This window comes from Urocitellus parryii, chromosome 6 (genome assembly GCF_045843805.1).
Source record: "Urocitellus parryii isolate mUroPar1 chromosome 6, mUroPar1.hap1, whole genome shotgun sequence".
Lineage (NCBI taxonomy): Eukaryota > Metazoa > Chordata > Mammalia > Rodentia > Sciuridae > Urocitellus > Urocitellus parryii.
Window position 1 is genome coordinate 25369540 of NC_135536.1, and position 15649 is coordinate 25385188.

Here is a 15649-nt window from a genome sequence, read left to right on the forward strand (position 1 = left end):
AGCTTAATGCTCATGCATTTTATCTATCTAGTTCTCCAAATGACTTTGACACTTGAGAGCCCTTGTGATCAAAACAGTTTGAAGGAAAGCAGTTTTGCAACAATTTAAGAAGTGATTTCATGCGGTGATCAACATTCTCCAAAGTTGTCTCATGGAAGGACACTCAACGTAACCCATCAGACATCTAGCAGAACCCTGAAGGAGAAAATAATTTTTTAAAAAGAAAACCCAAAGAATGACTTTAGCTTAAAGATAAATGCATTCTCACTTGAGAAAAATATGAGTTTTACTTTTAATCAAAAACCTTGTAAACAAAATAACAACCATACTTAATGAAAGAAAGTGGAAGAAACTATTCAGCAGTGGTTTTTAAAATCAGTACCCAGTGAATATTCTCACAGCACATCTTAACTGCACTCAACCTGCATCCGCTCTGTTTCAAGCTGTCAACATAGGACAGCAAACAGAAAACAAATGGGTAGAAAAGCTTTTCTAAAGTTGATTAGCATCACCATATTACTTCAGCCAAGACAAGACAATCAACAGGGCAAATCCATAAGAAATGCAAAGCATCTGGAATAGTAATGCTACCAGCTTCACTCTTCTTGCTAAAGATTGCTTTGGCTATTCTCAGTCTCTTGTTTTTCCAGATGAATTTCATGATTGCTTTTTCTATTTCTATGAAGAATGTCATTGGGATTTTGATTGGGATTGCATTGAATCTGTATAGTGCTTTAGTAGTATGGTCATTTTGACAATATTAATTCTGCCTATCCAAGAACAAGGTAAATCTTTCTATCTTCTAAAGTCTTCTTTAATTTCTTTCTTTAGCACTCTCTAGTTTTCATTATAGAGGTCTTTCACCTCTTTCGTTGATTCCCAAATACTGTTTTTTTTTTTTTGAGGCTATTGTAAATGGGATGGTTTTCCTAGTTTCTCTTTCCTGAGGATTTGTCACTGATGTACAGAAATGCCTTTGATTTATGGGTGTTGATTTTATATCCTGTTACTTTGCTGAATTCATTTATTAGTTCTAGAAGATTTCTAGAAGAATTTTTGGGGGCTTCTGGATATAGAATCATATCATTGGAAAATGGTGATAATTTGAGTTCTTCTTTTTCTACCCATATCCCTTTAATTTCTTTCATCTAATTTCTTTGACTAAAGTTTCAAGAACTATGTTAAATAGAAGTGGTGAAAGAGGGCATCCCTGTCTTTTTCCAGTTTTTAGAGGGAATGCTTTCAACTTTTCTCCATTTAGAATGATGTTGGCCTTGGGATTTGCATAGATAGCTTTTACGATGTTGAGATATGTTCCTGATATCCCTAGTGTTTCTAGTGTTTTGAACATGAAGGGGTGATGTATTTTGTCAAATCACAATCATATGATTTTTATCTTTGAGTCTATTGATGTGATGAATTACATTTATTGATTTTCGTATGTTGAACCAACCTTGCATCCCTGAGATGAATGCCACTTGTTCATGGTGCACTATCTTTTTGGTATGTTTCTCTATTCAATTTTCCAGAATTTTATTGAGAATTTTTGCTTCTATATTCATTAGAGATATTGGTCTGAAGTTCTCTTTCTTTGATGTGTCTTTGTCTGGTTTTTGAATCAGGGTGATATTGGTCTCATAGAACAAAAAACAGCATGGTATTGGCACCAAAACAGACTTGTAGACCAATGGTACAGAATAGAAGACACAGAGACAAACCCACATAATTATAATTATTTCACATTAGACAAAGGTGCCAAAAACGTATATTGGAGAAAAAGATAGCCTCTTCAACAAATGGTGCTGAGAAAAATGGAAAGCCACGTGTAACAAAATGAAATTAAACCTCTATATCTCACTATGCACAAAACTCAACTCAAAGTGGATCAAGGACCTAGGAATTAAACAAGAGACCCTGCATCTAATAGAAGAAACACTAGGCCAAGATCTCCATCACATTGGATTAGGCCCCAACTTCCTTATAAGAGTCCTATAGCATAAGAATTAAAATCAAGGATCAATAAATGGGATAGATTCAAACTAAAAAGCTTCTTCTCAGCAAAAGAAACAATCAATGAGGTGAATAGAGAACCTACAGAATGGGAGCAAATCTTTACTACAAGCACATCAGATAGAGCACTAATCTCTAGGATATATAAAGCACTCAAAAACCTTAACACCAAAAAAACAAATATCCCAATCAATAAATGGGCCAAGGAACTGAACAGACACTTCTCAGAAGAAGATATACAATCAATCAACAAATATATGAAAAAAGTTCAACAGTTCTAGAAATTAGATAAATGTAAATCAAAACTACTCTAAGACTTCATCTCACTTCAGTCAGAATGGCAGCTTTCAAGAATACAAACAATAATAAGTGTTGGCAAGGACGTGGGGGAAAAAGCATACTCATACATTGATGGTGGGACTGCAAATTGCTGCAGCCAATCTGGAAAGCAGTATGGAGATTCCTTGGAAAACTTGAAATGGAACTACCATTTGACCCAGCTATCCCACTCCTTAGTTTTTACCCAAAGGACTTAAAAACAGCATGCTACAGGGACAGAGCCACATCGATGTTTATAGCAGCATAATTCACAATAGCTAAATTGTGGAACTAACCCAGATGCCCTTCAGTAGATGACTGGGTAGAGAAACTTTGGTATATATATATATATATATATATACAATGGAATATTACTTAGCATTAAAAGAGAATAAAATCATGGCATTTGTAGGCAAGGGGTGGAGTTGGAGAATACAATGCTAAGTAAAGTAAGCCAATCGCAAAAAAAATAAAGGCCAAATGTTTTCTTTGATATGAAGTTGCTGACTCATAATGGCAATGGGAGGGGAACATGGGAGGAATGGAAGAAATTTAGATAGGACAAAGGGGAGGGAGAGAAAGGGACAGGGAATGGGGGTAGGAAAGACAGTGGAATGAGTTAGACATCATAACCCTAAGTACATGTATGAAGACACAAATGGTGTGAAAATACTTTTTGTATAAGCCATGACTTGAAAAAGTGTGCTCTATATGTGTAATATGAAATGAATTGCATTCTGCTATCATATATAACAAATTAGAATAAGTAATTTAATAAATAAATAAATACAGAGCATCATGAAATCCTAGAAACTCAGAGTAGTTTCAAATTTGAAAGGTGGAGTTGGACTAGTTCTCAGGCAGTCAAGAAATTTGAGAGACAACCTCATTGAGAAAGTCCATGTACTGATTTTTCCAGAATTTTTCTTAGGAGGCACTATTAATAATGGTCTCTGCAGTCGATGTGTGATCTTTAACAAATGCCACTCCACAGTGAAGATGATCAAGACTCAGTGGCCATTTGGTGGGAGAGGAAAGAAAACATGTTGAGTAGGAGTCAGAAGTCTGGTCCAAATACCAACAGTGTTACAAATTATCAGTGTGACAAACATGTCACTCATGCCCTCTCAGCATATGTTTTATCATCCACAAAATTACAGTGGGATGGACTAAAGGAATTCTAAGTTCCCATTGAGCTCTGAAATTATATGCTTCTAAGATCTGAGGAAGCAAATCAGCATTTTTTTAAAGTAACTGTTAGCCAAATGTTTTTGTCTTCTCCATGGCTCATAGAGCTCCATCAAGCATGTAAGGGAATCACACAGCTCTTTCTGTGTACAAAAAGAGCAAACACATCTATCAAAGACCCAAGAAGAAACAGGTTTTATCAGGGGGTTGGTTTTGTTTTGTTTTGGAATTTTTTGTTGTGGTGGTTGTGGTGGTGGTGGTGGTGGTGTTTTGTTGTTTTGTTTTGTGGGGAGAGCTCTAAAGGAAGAGGGCCCCAATGGTAATCTCTTGCCATAGAGATGTCCACAAATCTCCTATTGAAAGCATAATGGCGGAAGTGTCACTGTAAGAATGGGCTGACCATGGTGCTGAAATTGAAAGCAGAATAGGGGGCCATGGTAAGACTGGGGCTGTCCATGGTCCTGAATTCTGTGCTGACATTACTAGCTCAGTGATTCCTACTGCCCAATTCAATTATTTACTGGGTACTGTCTATGGTAAAGCACGTACTGTCAGACAAAATGGACATACCATGAAGAATAAAACCAGACCCTGCCTCTGATTTTGTGGAGCTAATATACTCATGGACTAATTCTTTAACACTGTACAGTGCTATTTTAATATGTGTGACACCTTAATCTCTATTGTATCAACTGTTACCCACAACAAATCCACCAGGTAGGCCTTTCACAACTAAAGACAGGGTCAGTTAAAAAAGATTGAATAATATGCTCCAAGTTTCTAGACCTAATTAGTGATGTGGAAATTGACAAGATAAATTTATAATGATGATTAATGTTTGTTAACGTTTGACTACTAAACTAATGCTTATTTATGTTACAGCCAAGCTCAAAGATAAGCCTTTTATATATTTGGTTTAACAGACCCTCCAGGCAGTTCTGTGAAGTGGGTAATATTATTGTTCTCATTGTTTCATTAGAATAATGCAGCTTAACAAGGTTACATAGCTTGTAAATGTCAAACACTAACATTGGTGCTCTACTCCTCCATATATTCTTCCCCAGCACCCTGGACTAGTTCACCACATCTAAGTGCTCTTTTTACTCCATAGACTTATTCACACCTCATTATCTGGTGTTCCAGGTTCAGTTGCTACACAGATTAGTTTATATCTCAGAAACTCACCCTTACCCATCACAACCTTGGCAAAAGCATTTGCAAAAGCCTGTTACTGGTCACGTGGGGACACAGGGGACGGACTGCATACGGGTATCAGAACACTACACCTCCATGGCCAGATAAACAGCCCCAGGCAAATGATCTAATACAGGTGAATCAATGGCAGCCACTTCACAGTGAAGACAGCCCCAAAATAGGACGAAGTCCTCAACTGTGAACCAACAGAGCCCACAAGTGATTTCTAAACAAAGATGAGTAATTCTTAGCAGAAAGCAGTTTTTTTCACCTACATGTTCACTGTCTGGAAAAAAAAAAGCCATCCATAGCCAAATTCTCAGAACTATAGGATAAACGACCTTAGAGAAACAGTGGAGAAATAAACATGACGACTATCAACTGCTCCAAATTTCAAAGCAACTAACACTATACAAAGTTCCTAGTCATTCTCTCATTTCATGCTGACATCAACCCTTCCTAGAGTTAAGCAGGCCATTATCACAAGCATTGTTTACACACACTCTATGGATATCCATTTAAGTACTTAGGTAATACAACTGGAAGTGTTTTACAAGACTAGTGTCTAAAACTGCAGTTGTTTTAACATCTGTGTTATGCATTTTATCAGAAAGCAGTCATTTCCCCCAGTGAAACCAACTCATCCAAAAAAAAGAAAGAAAGAAAAAAAACTATTCCCAATCAAAACAGCAAATATAGTTGAAAGCATTCTTGAGGGAAGTCTATCTAAAAGTTTCCTTCAAATTCTAGTAGCATTAAGGCTTAATATTAGATTTAGAAGGGACTTTAGAATTATCCAAAGTTTTTCAACTGAACACTAGTTTTAATCCTAGCTATTCTTGTCCAAAATAAAAATTACTGAAAATGATTTCATGTCAAATAAATTTGGGTAGCTTTGAAAGGTACATTTTCCTTCTTGGAGATTCATAGCTTGCATTATCATAACAAAGGCCCTGAGAAGCCCCACAGTCAGAAACCTGCTTAAATGTGTTTAAACCTATGTCTTCAGAACTTAATTTTCCCAGTATGTATTTTGTTCTTGAAACATTTGCATTTTTCAAAATCCTTTCAGAAGATGGCAATCTGACTGAATGCACTATATAATGACAGGTCCTGAGAGATGACATCAATTCCCCAAATTCACTTGTACCTATATTTTTTCATGGGGCTGTTTTGAAATCAGATGATGAAGTAGTTTTAAAGAAATATAATATTTAACACTAATCCAGTTAATAAGGAAATAATTAGGTTCAATAAGTTAAGGCTTAATAAACAAATGGCTACTATTGGATTGACTTCCACAGCCCCCCCACCAATTATATAACACATGACTTATTATAGGTATGACATTCAACTACAAGACTCGTATTATCATGTTCACATTTGCAATAATAAGATACTATGGTTCTCGGTGTGTATTTTAAGCCATTTAGCAATTTTTAACAATAAGGCACAACTGATTGGAATAACAAGTTCAGTCTAAATATTTCAAGAAAATGGGTTGAAAAATGTTCTTCAATTGTTTATTGTTTGCTACAAATTTTATTGTGTTTGGGGAGAAGCGTAACACACACACACACACACACACATGCAATAGTATTTGAGGCTTGAGATTTATTTTTGGATAGTATCAAGCTAAAGTACTGACTCTCATTTCAATAATGGATCTGCAGGCATTTGCAAGGCATAGTCATTAGCTTATCTTTAAGTAAATATTTTGATTGTCAGACAGCTCGTTGCAAACAAGGTTCTTTTCCAAACATTCACTCCTGATGCATCCAAACCCACTTGCACATCATTCATTTAATAATCCTTGCCTGTGCTAAAACATCAAATCATCCCAAGGAAGTCAAAGTACAGGAAAAAAGCATGCTTTGCAAGCTTTGCATTTAAAAGGACTCCAGATTATGGGGGACTGGGTTCTCTTTCAGTTCTGTGGTCTTTGCTTCTGCTTCATTACCATAAAGCTTAGGAAATGAGCTATTACACACCATCATCCCCTCTAACTGCTATCACAGAAAATCACACACTCACAAAACAGCATTAATTGTCAGAATTAGCAACCATTTAAAAGGCAGCTGTTCTTTCACTCTTAAATAGGCTCCAAATTTCAGATTTTCTGTCTGTGTTGGTCGCTCAATCTATTACTCTTACACACACACTTGTACACACAACAGATCCTTTAGTCAAATGATTTTTTTTAAAAAAAATCTATATTCAAAAAAACACAAGGAAATATTTTTATTAAGCAACATTTTCACTCCAGTACTTGCCATTGTTGTTATAATCGGCTGGAAGGCATCCAACCTGCACAGAAGCACTTTTCAAAGCTCCAGGTGGAAGGGCTCTGTTTTGTGTAGGTAGGGGAGGAAAAAGAGCAGTATCTCTTTAAGAGTCAACAGTAAATTAACTTGCCCAAAAGACTGAAATAATTAGCAGTTAGTAGCTTATTAAAAGGATGGCAAAGGCCAAGCTGCCATCTGGGATCTCCAGTTTCTTGTGATTGTTATTATGTCAAGATGTGCAAGTTACATTAGCTTTCATGTCACCGCGCCTGCCCTTACTTTACATGTAAATTTTAATGAAAGATGCGGCACTTTTCAAATCAGACGTCCATCAGAAAGTGTTATTAGTCTGATTTTTTACAAAGCATCTGGTCTTTCCACCTCTGCTGTTCTACTCAATACTAAGTGCCTTGGTTGGGGCGGGGGGGAGAAAACCCCAATGATATCAATGAGATAGTCTCTTTGTGAAGAAGGAAACCTGAGCTTCATAAAAACAGCAGAACTCCCTCAAAAGAGGACAACATTTGTGCCTCTGTTTACACACAGAGAAGACCACAATGCCTCAGTTTCTCACAAGGTTAATCCTTCTTAATGAAAATGAAAGCAAGCTAGTGCCTGCCTATTGACTGTTACAGTAATTCACACAGTTTTGCAGAGAGAGAAGAAACATACACAATAAAACTGAAGGGCAGAAAGTGGCACAACAGAAACTCATGGAGTGGTGCACACATTCTGCATCTCAGCCTGGACAATATTTACATGGGTATAAATAGGTTTAAGACCTCTGAGCTGTATGCTTAAGAACATGCCCTTTTAAGTATACTTTACATCACATATACTGCTCCCCCAGGAAAGATAAGGAACAAATGAAAAATCCCTACCTGTTCACACAAGGCATATTCTCTTTTCTGATTCTAAAGGGTGGGTGATTTAACTGCCTAACAGCTTAACACCTAACAGTTTCCCTTTAAAATAAAAATTAAAAATACATTGGAAACTGTAATAAATTGAAAACAGAATGTATTCAAGCCTTTTTGCTCTAGAAGAGGTGGTTGTGCGAAAGTAGTTTTCAAATTTCCATTGACTGTCCTTGCAAAATGTCAGAGGGGCCCTGGGTATTCAGTACCTAGTAGCTTGTTGAGTCTCCATCAATATTTGCAAAATGCTAAATAAACATTGCTTTTCTAAAGCTAAAGCAAAGACTGCTAAATTCAGATCTATAGCACCCTGGAATCTATTATTTTCATTATACCTACAAATGGAAGCTACATATGCAAATATAATATAATATGCCAGCACAAACCTATTAATATATATTTGGAGAAACTGCACCTATATCCAGATACACAGACACCACCCTGCATACCTGAGAATCAGACCACAGCAGCCTAAGCACAGAAGAAAATGCCCTGTGCTTGTTCTCTTATAAAATATTTTTCACCAGGCAACTCTTTTAGATCTTTATAAATGAAATGCATCATAAAGATAATATAATTTGATTCACAACATCCTTTACCTACAGGTTCTATCAAAGTCAAGTTTGCATGTGTGTGCACATAGACTGACAGTTAAAAATTATGTATCCCTTAGGATTAAACAACTTGATTCAATAAGCAAAGATCTATATAAAGTAGATTACTCTTCATACCTTGGAGGAAAAAGTGCTTTTTGATACATATACACAGACATAAAATCAGTCAGTAATCAATAGATCCAAATTGTTAATTGAAGTGGAAGAAACAGACATGTTGCTGAGAAATCTGTGAAATTCTTTTATGCAACTGTCAACTGAAATTTAATGAAAACATTCCATTGATACCTTATAGATTTTTATTAATAAATCTACTGTTCACATTTATAGTTTTTAAATGTTCCAAAGAACAACTGTGCAAAAAAAGTCTTCAGTGTCCAATGAAATTTTCTACTTCAAAAGAAGAAAAACAACTTTTCATAGTTTTAAGCACCATTTTAAAGACATCACTGCCAAAATCAGAGAGTTGCTCAAATTAGGCAATTTGCTTTTTTATATTTAAAATAAATCTATTTTCCCCAAAGACTTTCAAAACATTAAAAGAAGTGGGGGGAAAACATGGAAAACAGGCTTCTTCAAAAAAACAAAGTGATTTTATTCCTTGTCAAGAGGACAAATCAGTGGTGGGTGAGAAACAGATGAGACGAGATGGAAATGTAATATTGCTCCTATTTTATTATAATTAGATATTTATAGAGCACAGATGAGTTTATTTTCATAATTAGTAGCTGGCAATGCATTTAATAATTTGCATAAATAGTTGGCTATCAGGCAGTAAGTTAGTTGCAGGGCTCTCAAGTCCTAGAAGTGACAAGAGGGACTCAACTCCTCAAATCAGCTTCCTTAACGTTATTACCAACAAAATACAATCTACGTGAAATCATGTTCCAGTTCATGTAGCTTGATCATCGCTTCCCAGTTTGGCCAGTGTTGATGGGTTCAGCATTAGAAGGCCAGTGATCATATCCACATAGGAAACACACACGTAAATCCAAAGGGCCCTTTAAATCCTAATGGATTGGATTAGATTGTAGGATCAACTATCTAGTTCAGTAATCAAAGTGATCTGTAAAGGAAAAAGAATTAGGCGCCCCCTATCCCCTATGGCCAGTTGTTGGCAGCACTTGAAGAGGTCAGTTATCTCTTTTCCAGTCTTTCTCAGCATGGCCCATCCCTTCTGCTACATGTGCATGCTACTCACCAAAACCAGCTTCACCTGATACATGAATCAAGCTCTTTGGCAGTGTCACCATGGGGAGGAAGGATTCCTGTACCCTGACTGATGCTGTGGGCCAAGAGAACATTAAGCACACTGCCAGTGACTTCCTGCCTTGATTGACAGCCAGTAAGAAATCTGGGAGAAACAGTTCACTCCACCTTTCTACTCAAGCCAAAGGTCAAAAACTTGTGGCTCCTGGGCCAACTCACTTGGTATGCACCACACACACCTGTGTGTATGCTCCCACATACAAAAAGCGAACAGTGCCAAGAGCAAACCTTCATATGAAACACATTTTGGGCTTGTCTTGCTTGAGGCTTTGGTGACACTGGGACTGCATTCTTGCATGGCAGAGATCAGCTAGAACAGAGTAGAGGCTGCAGGCTTCAACAGGATTTTTGTGCTCTGGTTTGCCACAGTCCCTACCAGCACTTATTGTTTCCCTCACCCTATGATTTCTTTTGCCCCTAGATATATTCCTTTGTGAACCTATTGGGTCCCTGTGGATATTTAGGTCTGCAACTCCTGCTCCAAGTTTAGTTTAAAAAAAAAAAATGTTTGCTCACCTAACCCAGAAATGTACAATCCCCAAATGGACAAGAAAATGAGGAAAGAGGACAAAAAAAAGAGGACATTCTCGACCTTAAACAGAGGCTGTCAAAAATCAAGTCCAAGAGCTGACCAGTGCTGCTAAAGAAGTCCTCTGTGCAGCCGTTTCTGTGTCAAGTCACACTATATTTTGGCCCCATGCTGCTCAATGGCATCCTGAAAGGCAGGTTAAACATCCTGCTCAGTTTTGTAAACTTCACAACCCTTTCTTCTCTGTTCTATTTCATCACTCAGCTTTTAAATAGCAAAATCTGAAGTGTATTTATTCTTTTCTTTGACAGGCTCCTAAGAAGAAATCCAAGACCTTTCACCTTTCATTCTGGTGTAATCTATAACTATTTACCTCTGACACTTGTACCCACAAGACCAGAAGATGGCCCTTGTGAGCAAGGAACTGGACAACAATCTCCCTCCATGACCTTGGGACTCTTGGATCAGTCAGTGGAGATATTGAGGACAGTCAGGAGAGAGACAGGTTAATGAGTAGAGGAACCCCATTAACATCATCACTGTCAAAAATATCAAATCCTATCCACTTATCTACCTCCTGCATATCTAAAACCAATTATTTAGTTTAGCTAAACATTATTCAATTCTTTGAGCATTCATCAAGTATAACTTTCAACCAAATACTGAGCCCATGCAGTACAGGTTACATTGACGGATAAGACATAGCCTTCCTTCTTTGGGGTGGGAGGAATTATGACTGAAACACATGAGCACACCTGGTACAAGGCAAATTTGGTGTAGGTCCTTGAAAGCAAAAGTCCAAAGTCTAGAAGAGCCAGGAGACTTGAACCTCCAGGGAGAAGAAAGTTCAAGAATATTTAAACAAGAGTAGACTTTGAGCAAAATTCCAAAACAGACAACAATGGAGCTCCATGCAGGGGGGAGTTGAGGGCTTCAGGAGACTGGTGCACTGGCAAGAATGATAGTAGGGAGTAGGTAATGGCATTGGAAACATAACGCAGAGAAGGCACCTTAACAATTACACAAAGAGAAATCACCAGTAACTTTTGAGCAGATGAGTTACATGATCCGATTTAATTTTAATTTTACTTTTATTTCACTTTTAGGAAGATAGACTGACAGCGGGATAAGAAGGATTAGAGATTTTGAGTCCCCTTCCACATGCAACACAGAAGGATAGACACATCTGGACATTAACAAATAAATATGTTTGTCTTCAACATACCTGCAGCCCAGTAGAGAGGGATAGTTCAATTCCCAAATCACTTTAATATAAGATATTAGCTACATGGTGGAAGGGCTGAATTCTGCATGTAACATTCAAGTACAGCATCAAGCAATAAATGAATTTTATGTATGATTCCAATGGACGGAAATAAAGGGGAGGAGAGGCTGACCTAGAGGAGAAAATGAACAAGAAAAGCCACAACACAAGGAAAGTCCAGTAAGGAGATGGTTAAACCTGCACCCTGTTGGGTGGACATCAGAGTTCACACAGTTCCCAGTTACAGGACGAATTGGAAGCAAAGAGCAGCAGGGAGACTAGCAGGATAGGGCAACAATCCATCAGGTGATGACCAAGAACTTAACTAAGGTGTCAACAGTAGAGATGTAAAAGACAAGCCAGAGGAGAATTTCAACAAGCTCTCAACTGATAGCCTTGGACTAGGAAGTGTCAGGAAAGAACACAGAAAGTAATTCCCAGGTTTCCAGCCTGGGTGATAAAGAGAATGGGGCTCCAATAACAAAAATAGGGACATCACACAAGGAAGCTGGTTTGTGGACAAATGATACAAAGGTTGACTTTGGACATAGAGGTGACAGCACTAGGTGACACTATATGAACATGTGTTATAGCAAATGCAAGGTGGCAGGCTGGAAGTTAAGATGGATTGGTTACCAGGAGATAGCAAGGAGGCAGGTACATGAACATTACCCGTGGATCCAAGAGATGCAGTGTAGAGATGTGGTTAGGGGCTCAGATTCCAGGTTGGATTCTCTCTTAGTAGCCACCTGATTTAAGTGACTTAACTCTTGGGCCTTGTTATCCTTGTTCATAAAAAACGAATAATGCCAACACTCACCTCCTAGAAGAGCTAAGAATATTAAGTGTGATAAGGAACATAAAACCCATAACACAGTAGCTGATGCACAGGAGCACTCCATGTGATAGCAACTACCAGGCATGGTAACAGCAAAGATCCAGAGACAAAAAATAAAATCTATGGAAAACCTAAAAACACTTATTATAGAGGATTGGGGGTAAAGAGAAACTCTAATGTACTGTAGAAGCCAACTGCAAATGGTTCAAGTGACCAATGCCACGTGTTTCAGAGAGGCTGAGCCCTGGGCAGACTGGTGGCTTGTCCTATTAGATCATTGGCAGCCTTAGAGTGAGCCATACCAGTAGAGAGAGGGAGGTCCAGCCAGACCCCTCTAATCTCTATTACTCTCCCTCTTCCCCTTTCCCACCCACTTAGCAATGGGGTAAGGGTGCCTCAAGACAGATTTCTGGGAATGAACCATACTTGGGCTTAGCTTAAAAGGAACAGGCAATCAGCCAGACCCAACATAGAAAAGACTGAACTGCTTCCAAGGAAGCTATACAGAACTTTTTTTTTTTTTTAATCAAATCTGGAAAAGCACAAAACTCAAATGAGAGATGGCCAGTGTACACATCGAGCCCTCAAATCAGCATTTTCAAGAATGTCAGCCCCTTCTCTCAGCCACACTCTCATGCCAGACTTCACATCTCCTATCTTGCTATTTGCCAATTTTTGAAGGAAGCAGCTGCACACAGCTTCACCAAGATAGGGGCTGGAGAGTTAGGGAGGAAGAGGGATGGCTGGATGCAGATACATATTTATAATTTATCAATTAACCTCTCCCTTCACTCCCAAACAGCTAATCCAATTTGAGCTGGCGAGCCAGGTTCTCTGGGCTCAAATCTCTGACAGCTCTAGTTAGGAATGGATGAGTGAGCTGTGCTACCCAAAGGTGTGATGCACTGAACAGCATGTCAGAGCTCTACAGCAAGCCCACCGGCTCAGGGTTTCTCCCTTTCCCTGCCCACCTGGCAAAGGCTGACTTTGTATATTAAAATTCTCCTTCCTCCTTCCAATGTAATGCATTTATATTCCTAGATTCTTCCACACACCCCAGTCCCATCCTCCTTAGCCGGCCATCAAAAAAAATTCTAACTCCCACATAATACAGGGAATACAACACCAGAGGAAAAATAGAGCAATAAACAAGTAATCCCCAAATTCCACCCTAAATAAAAATTCAGGCAATTTGCCAGCCCTCTCTTCTTTCTCATCGATCATCCTTCCTTCACCATTGTTAGCCCCCAATTTGGTTATTCCTAAATAATGGCAACAATAGCTCACCAATTCACACCTCCCCTGTTCCCTCAATATGCTTTACTCCTCAGAGGGGATCTTAGAATGCCCTCCACACTGCATGAACATTTCCAGAACTGCGCCCCCCCCATTCCTGCTAGAACCAATTTGACATCATACATAAGGTTCATCCTGGATTTAGAGGGAAACAAGCTAACTCAATCACCCCCAAGCACTGAATACCAAGTGCATCAAAGGTAAATGGCAGCATTGGCTTTTTAAAAAAAAGTTTTTGTTAAAAGCACTAGATTCTAATCTGGACTGTATTCATCAGAATCGAAAATTCCCCTTGTATACAGGAATAATTCAGAAGGCAGATTGATCGTTGTAATGATAAAAAATAAAGTGACCTCTACCTTTACTTCTACCTACAGAAATGAAGTAGAAGGTCCAGTTAAGAGAAGAAGCAGGGTGTCCACCACAGAGACGGCGAGAGAGAGTAAAAGAAAGGAAAGTCACATCAGCACATGGCAGACCCACACAGACACACAACACACATAACAGATCTACCACAGACAGCAAAGGCAGTAGCATGGCAACATCCCCAGAAGGCAGCACAAAACTAACGCACAATGGGAAGCTCAAACAAGCAGTAAACATTGACAGCAAGGCTGCTTCCATTGTACGTAAGCTTCATCCCATTCATTTCTTCTTAGTCCCATCCTCAGGAACATGACAGTCTGCATGCAAGAGCACTGCACAGCTACATGTATGTGAAACTGCACACACTTAACGGATTTAATGATGATTAGGGAACATCTCAGAGAAGCGAGGTTCTCTTATATTTTCCCAGCATTAATATGGTCATGAGAACCAAGAGTATAACATACATGTACAGGTGATGCACATATAGCATACGTAAATATTCACACACATATTCAAAGACATCAAAAACAAATTCTGGAGATCCAGTGGGAGCCAGACAGAAGCCACTTTCATGGGAAAGAAAACAGAGAAGGTAAGGAGTATCAGTAGAAAGAAGAGGGTTAGCATTAGGGTCATTATCAGAGGGTGAGAATGGACAAGGAGTTGGGGAATGGGAAAGGAGAGGAAGAAGAGTGCAGTCAAAGGATCCTATTAAAAAACAGATTACGCTGCAAGTGGCAACTTAACATCTTAGTGGCACCAGTCACCCAGAAGAATTCTGCATCCTTTCTTGAAAACATCTCTAAAGAGGCATTTATCACATTCGTGTTTGAAATCATTTCTTTCCCTTTTTTTCTAGAAGGTAACTCATTTCTTCCCCTGGAGCATGGTTACATTTGAATGCTCTACTAATATGCGTTGGAGTACAAGATAAGGTATAAAAAATGGCTCTCTAAAAACTTTTCATGCCAATATTGGGATTTAGCCTTCCTGTGCTGCATCAGTGTGTCTGAAAAGAGCTAAATCAAGATCAAGGAAGTCCCCATTGGCCCATCCCATCTGCCATACTTTGCTCCATGACATCAGCCATCTGATGCACTTGATACTCCAAGCCACTGTACAAGCTGGGAGAACTGAAGGGCAGCCAGAAGCATAAGACTAGACAACACAAAGGGAGCCACTATCATCAGGACTCTGAGGGCCTGCTCTTTGGGGTATTACTAGTCACCAAAGTTGGGCCATCCAATTTCAGCAATTCGTAGAACTCAGTTCCTTTCTCCTCTTAGAGAAGTGTGTGATACTCACCAATACCCAGACACTAGGTGGACAGGGAGAACATGCCCTCACACCCACTTCATAGCTACTTGCCATTTGAACCTGCATTCCTCACTCTCACAACAATTAAAGACAGGCTGCATCCCAGCCTCTTCCAGAGCCAAGGCTAAAACTGGGGGACTCATCTGACCCCTCTCTTTGATATTGGCTCTCTACCAATCCATCTGTTCATTGCAATTTCTGGAGATCACATCATGGACGTCAGGTCTAGAGGATATACTTA

General features: G+C 38.8%; 1 protein-coding gene across 9 annotated transcripts in view; it reads right to left on the reverse strand.

Moving 5' to 3' along the window:
• The window catches only part of Nrxn3 (neurexin 3), a 1484695-nt gene that overhangs the window by 1418166 nt on the left and 50880 nt on the right, over window positions 1-15649 (reverse strand). For 2 of the 9 annotated variants that reach the window (XM_077800325.1, XM_026401104.2), the window contains exon 4: window positions 14082-14093. The exons of the other annotated variants lie outside the window; for them this stretch is intronic. In XM_077800325.1, coding sequence (XP_077656451.1) covers window positions 14082-14093 — 12 coding nt within the window. The remainder of the gene's footprint in view (window positions 1-14081; window positions 14094-15649) is intronic. 9 annotated transcript variants of the gene reach the window in all.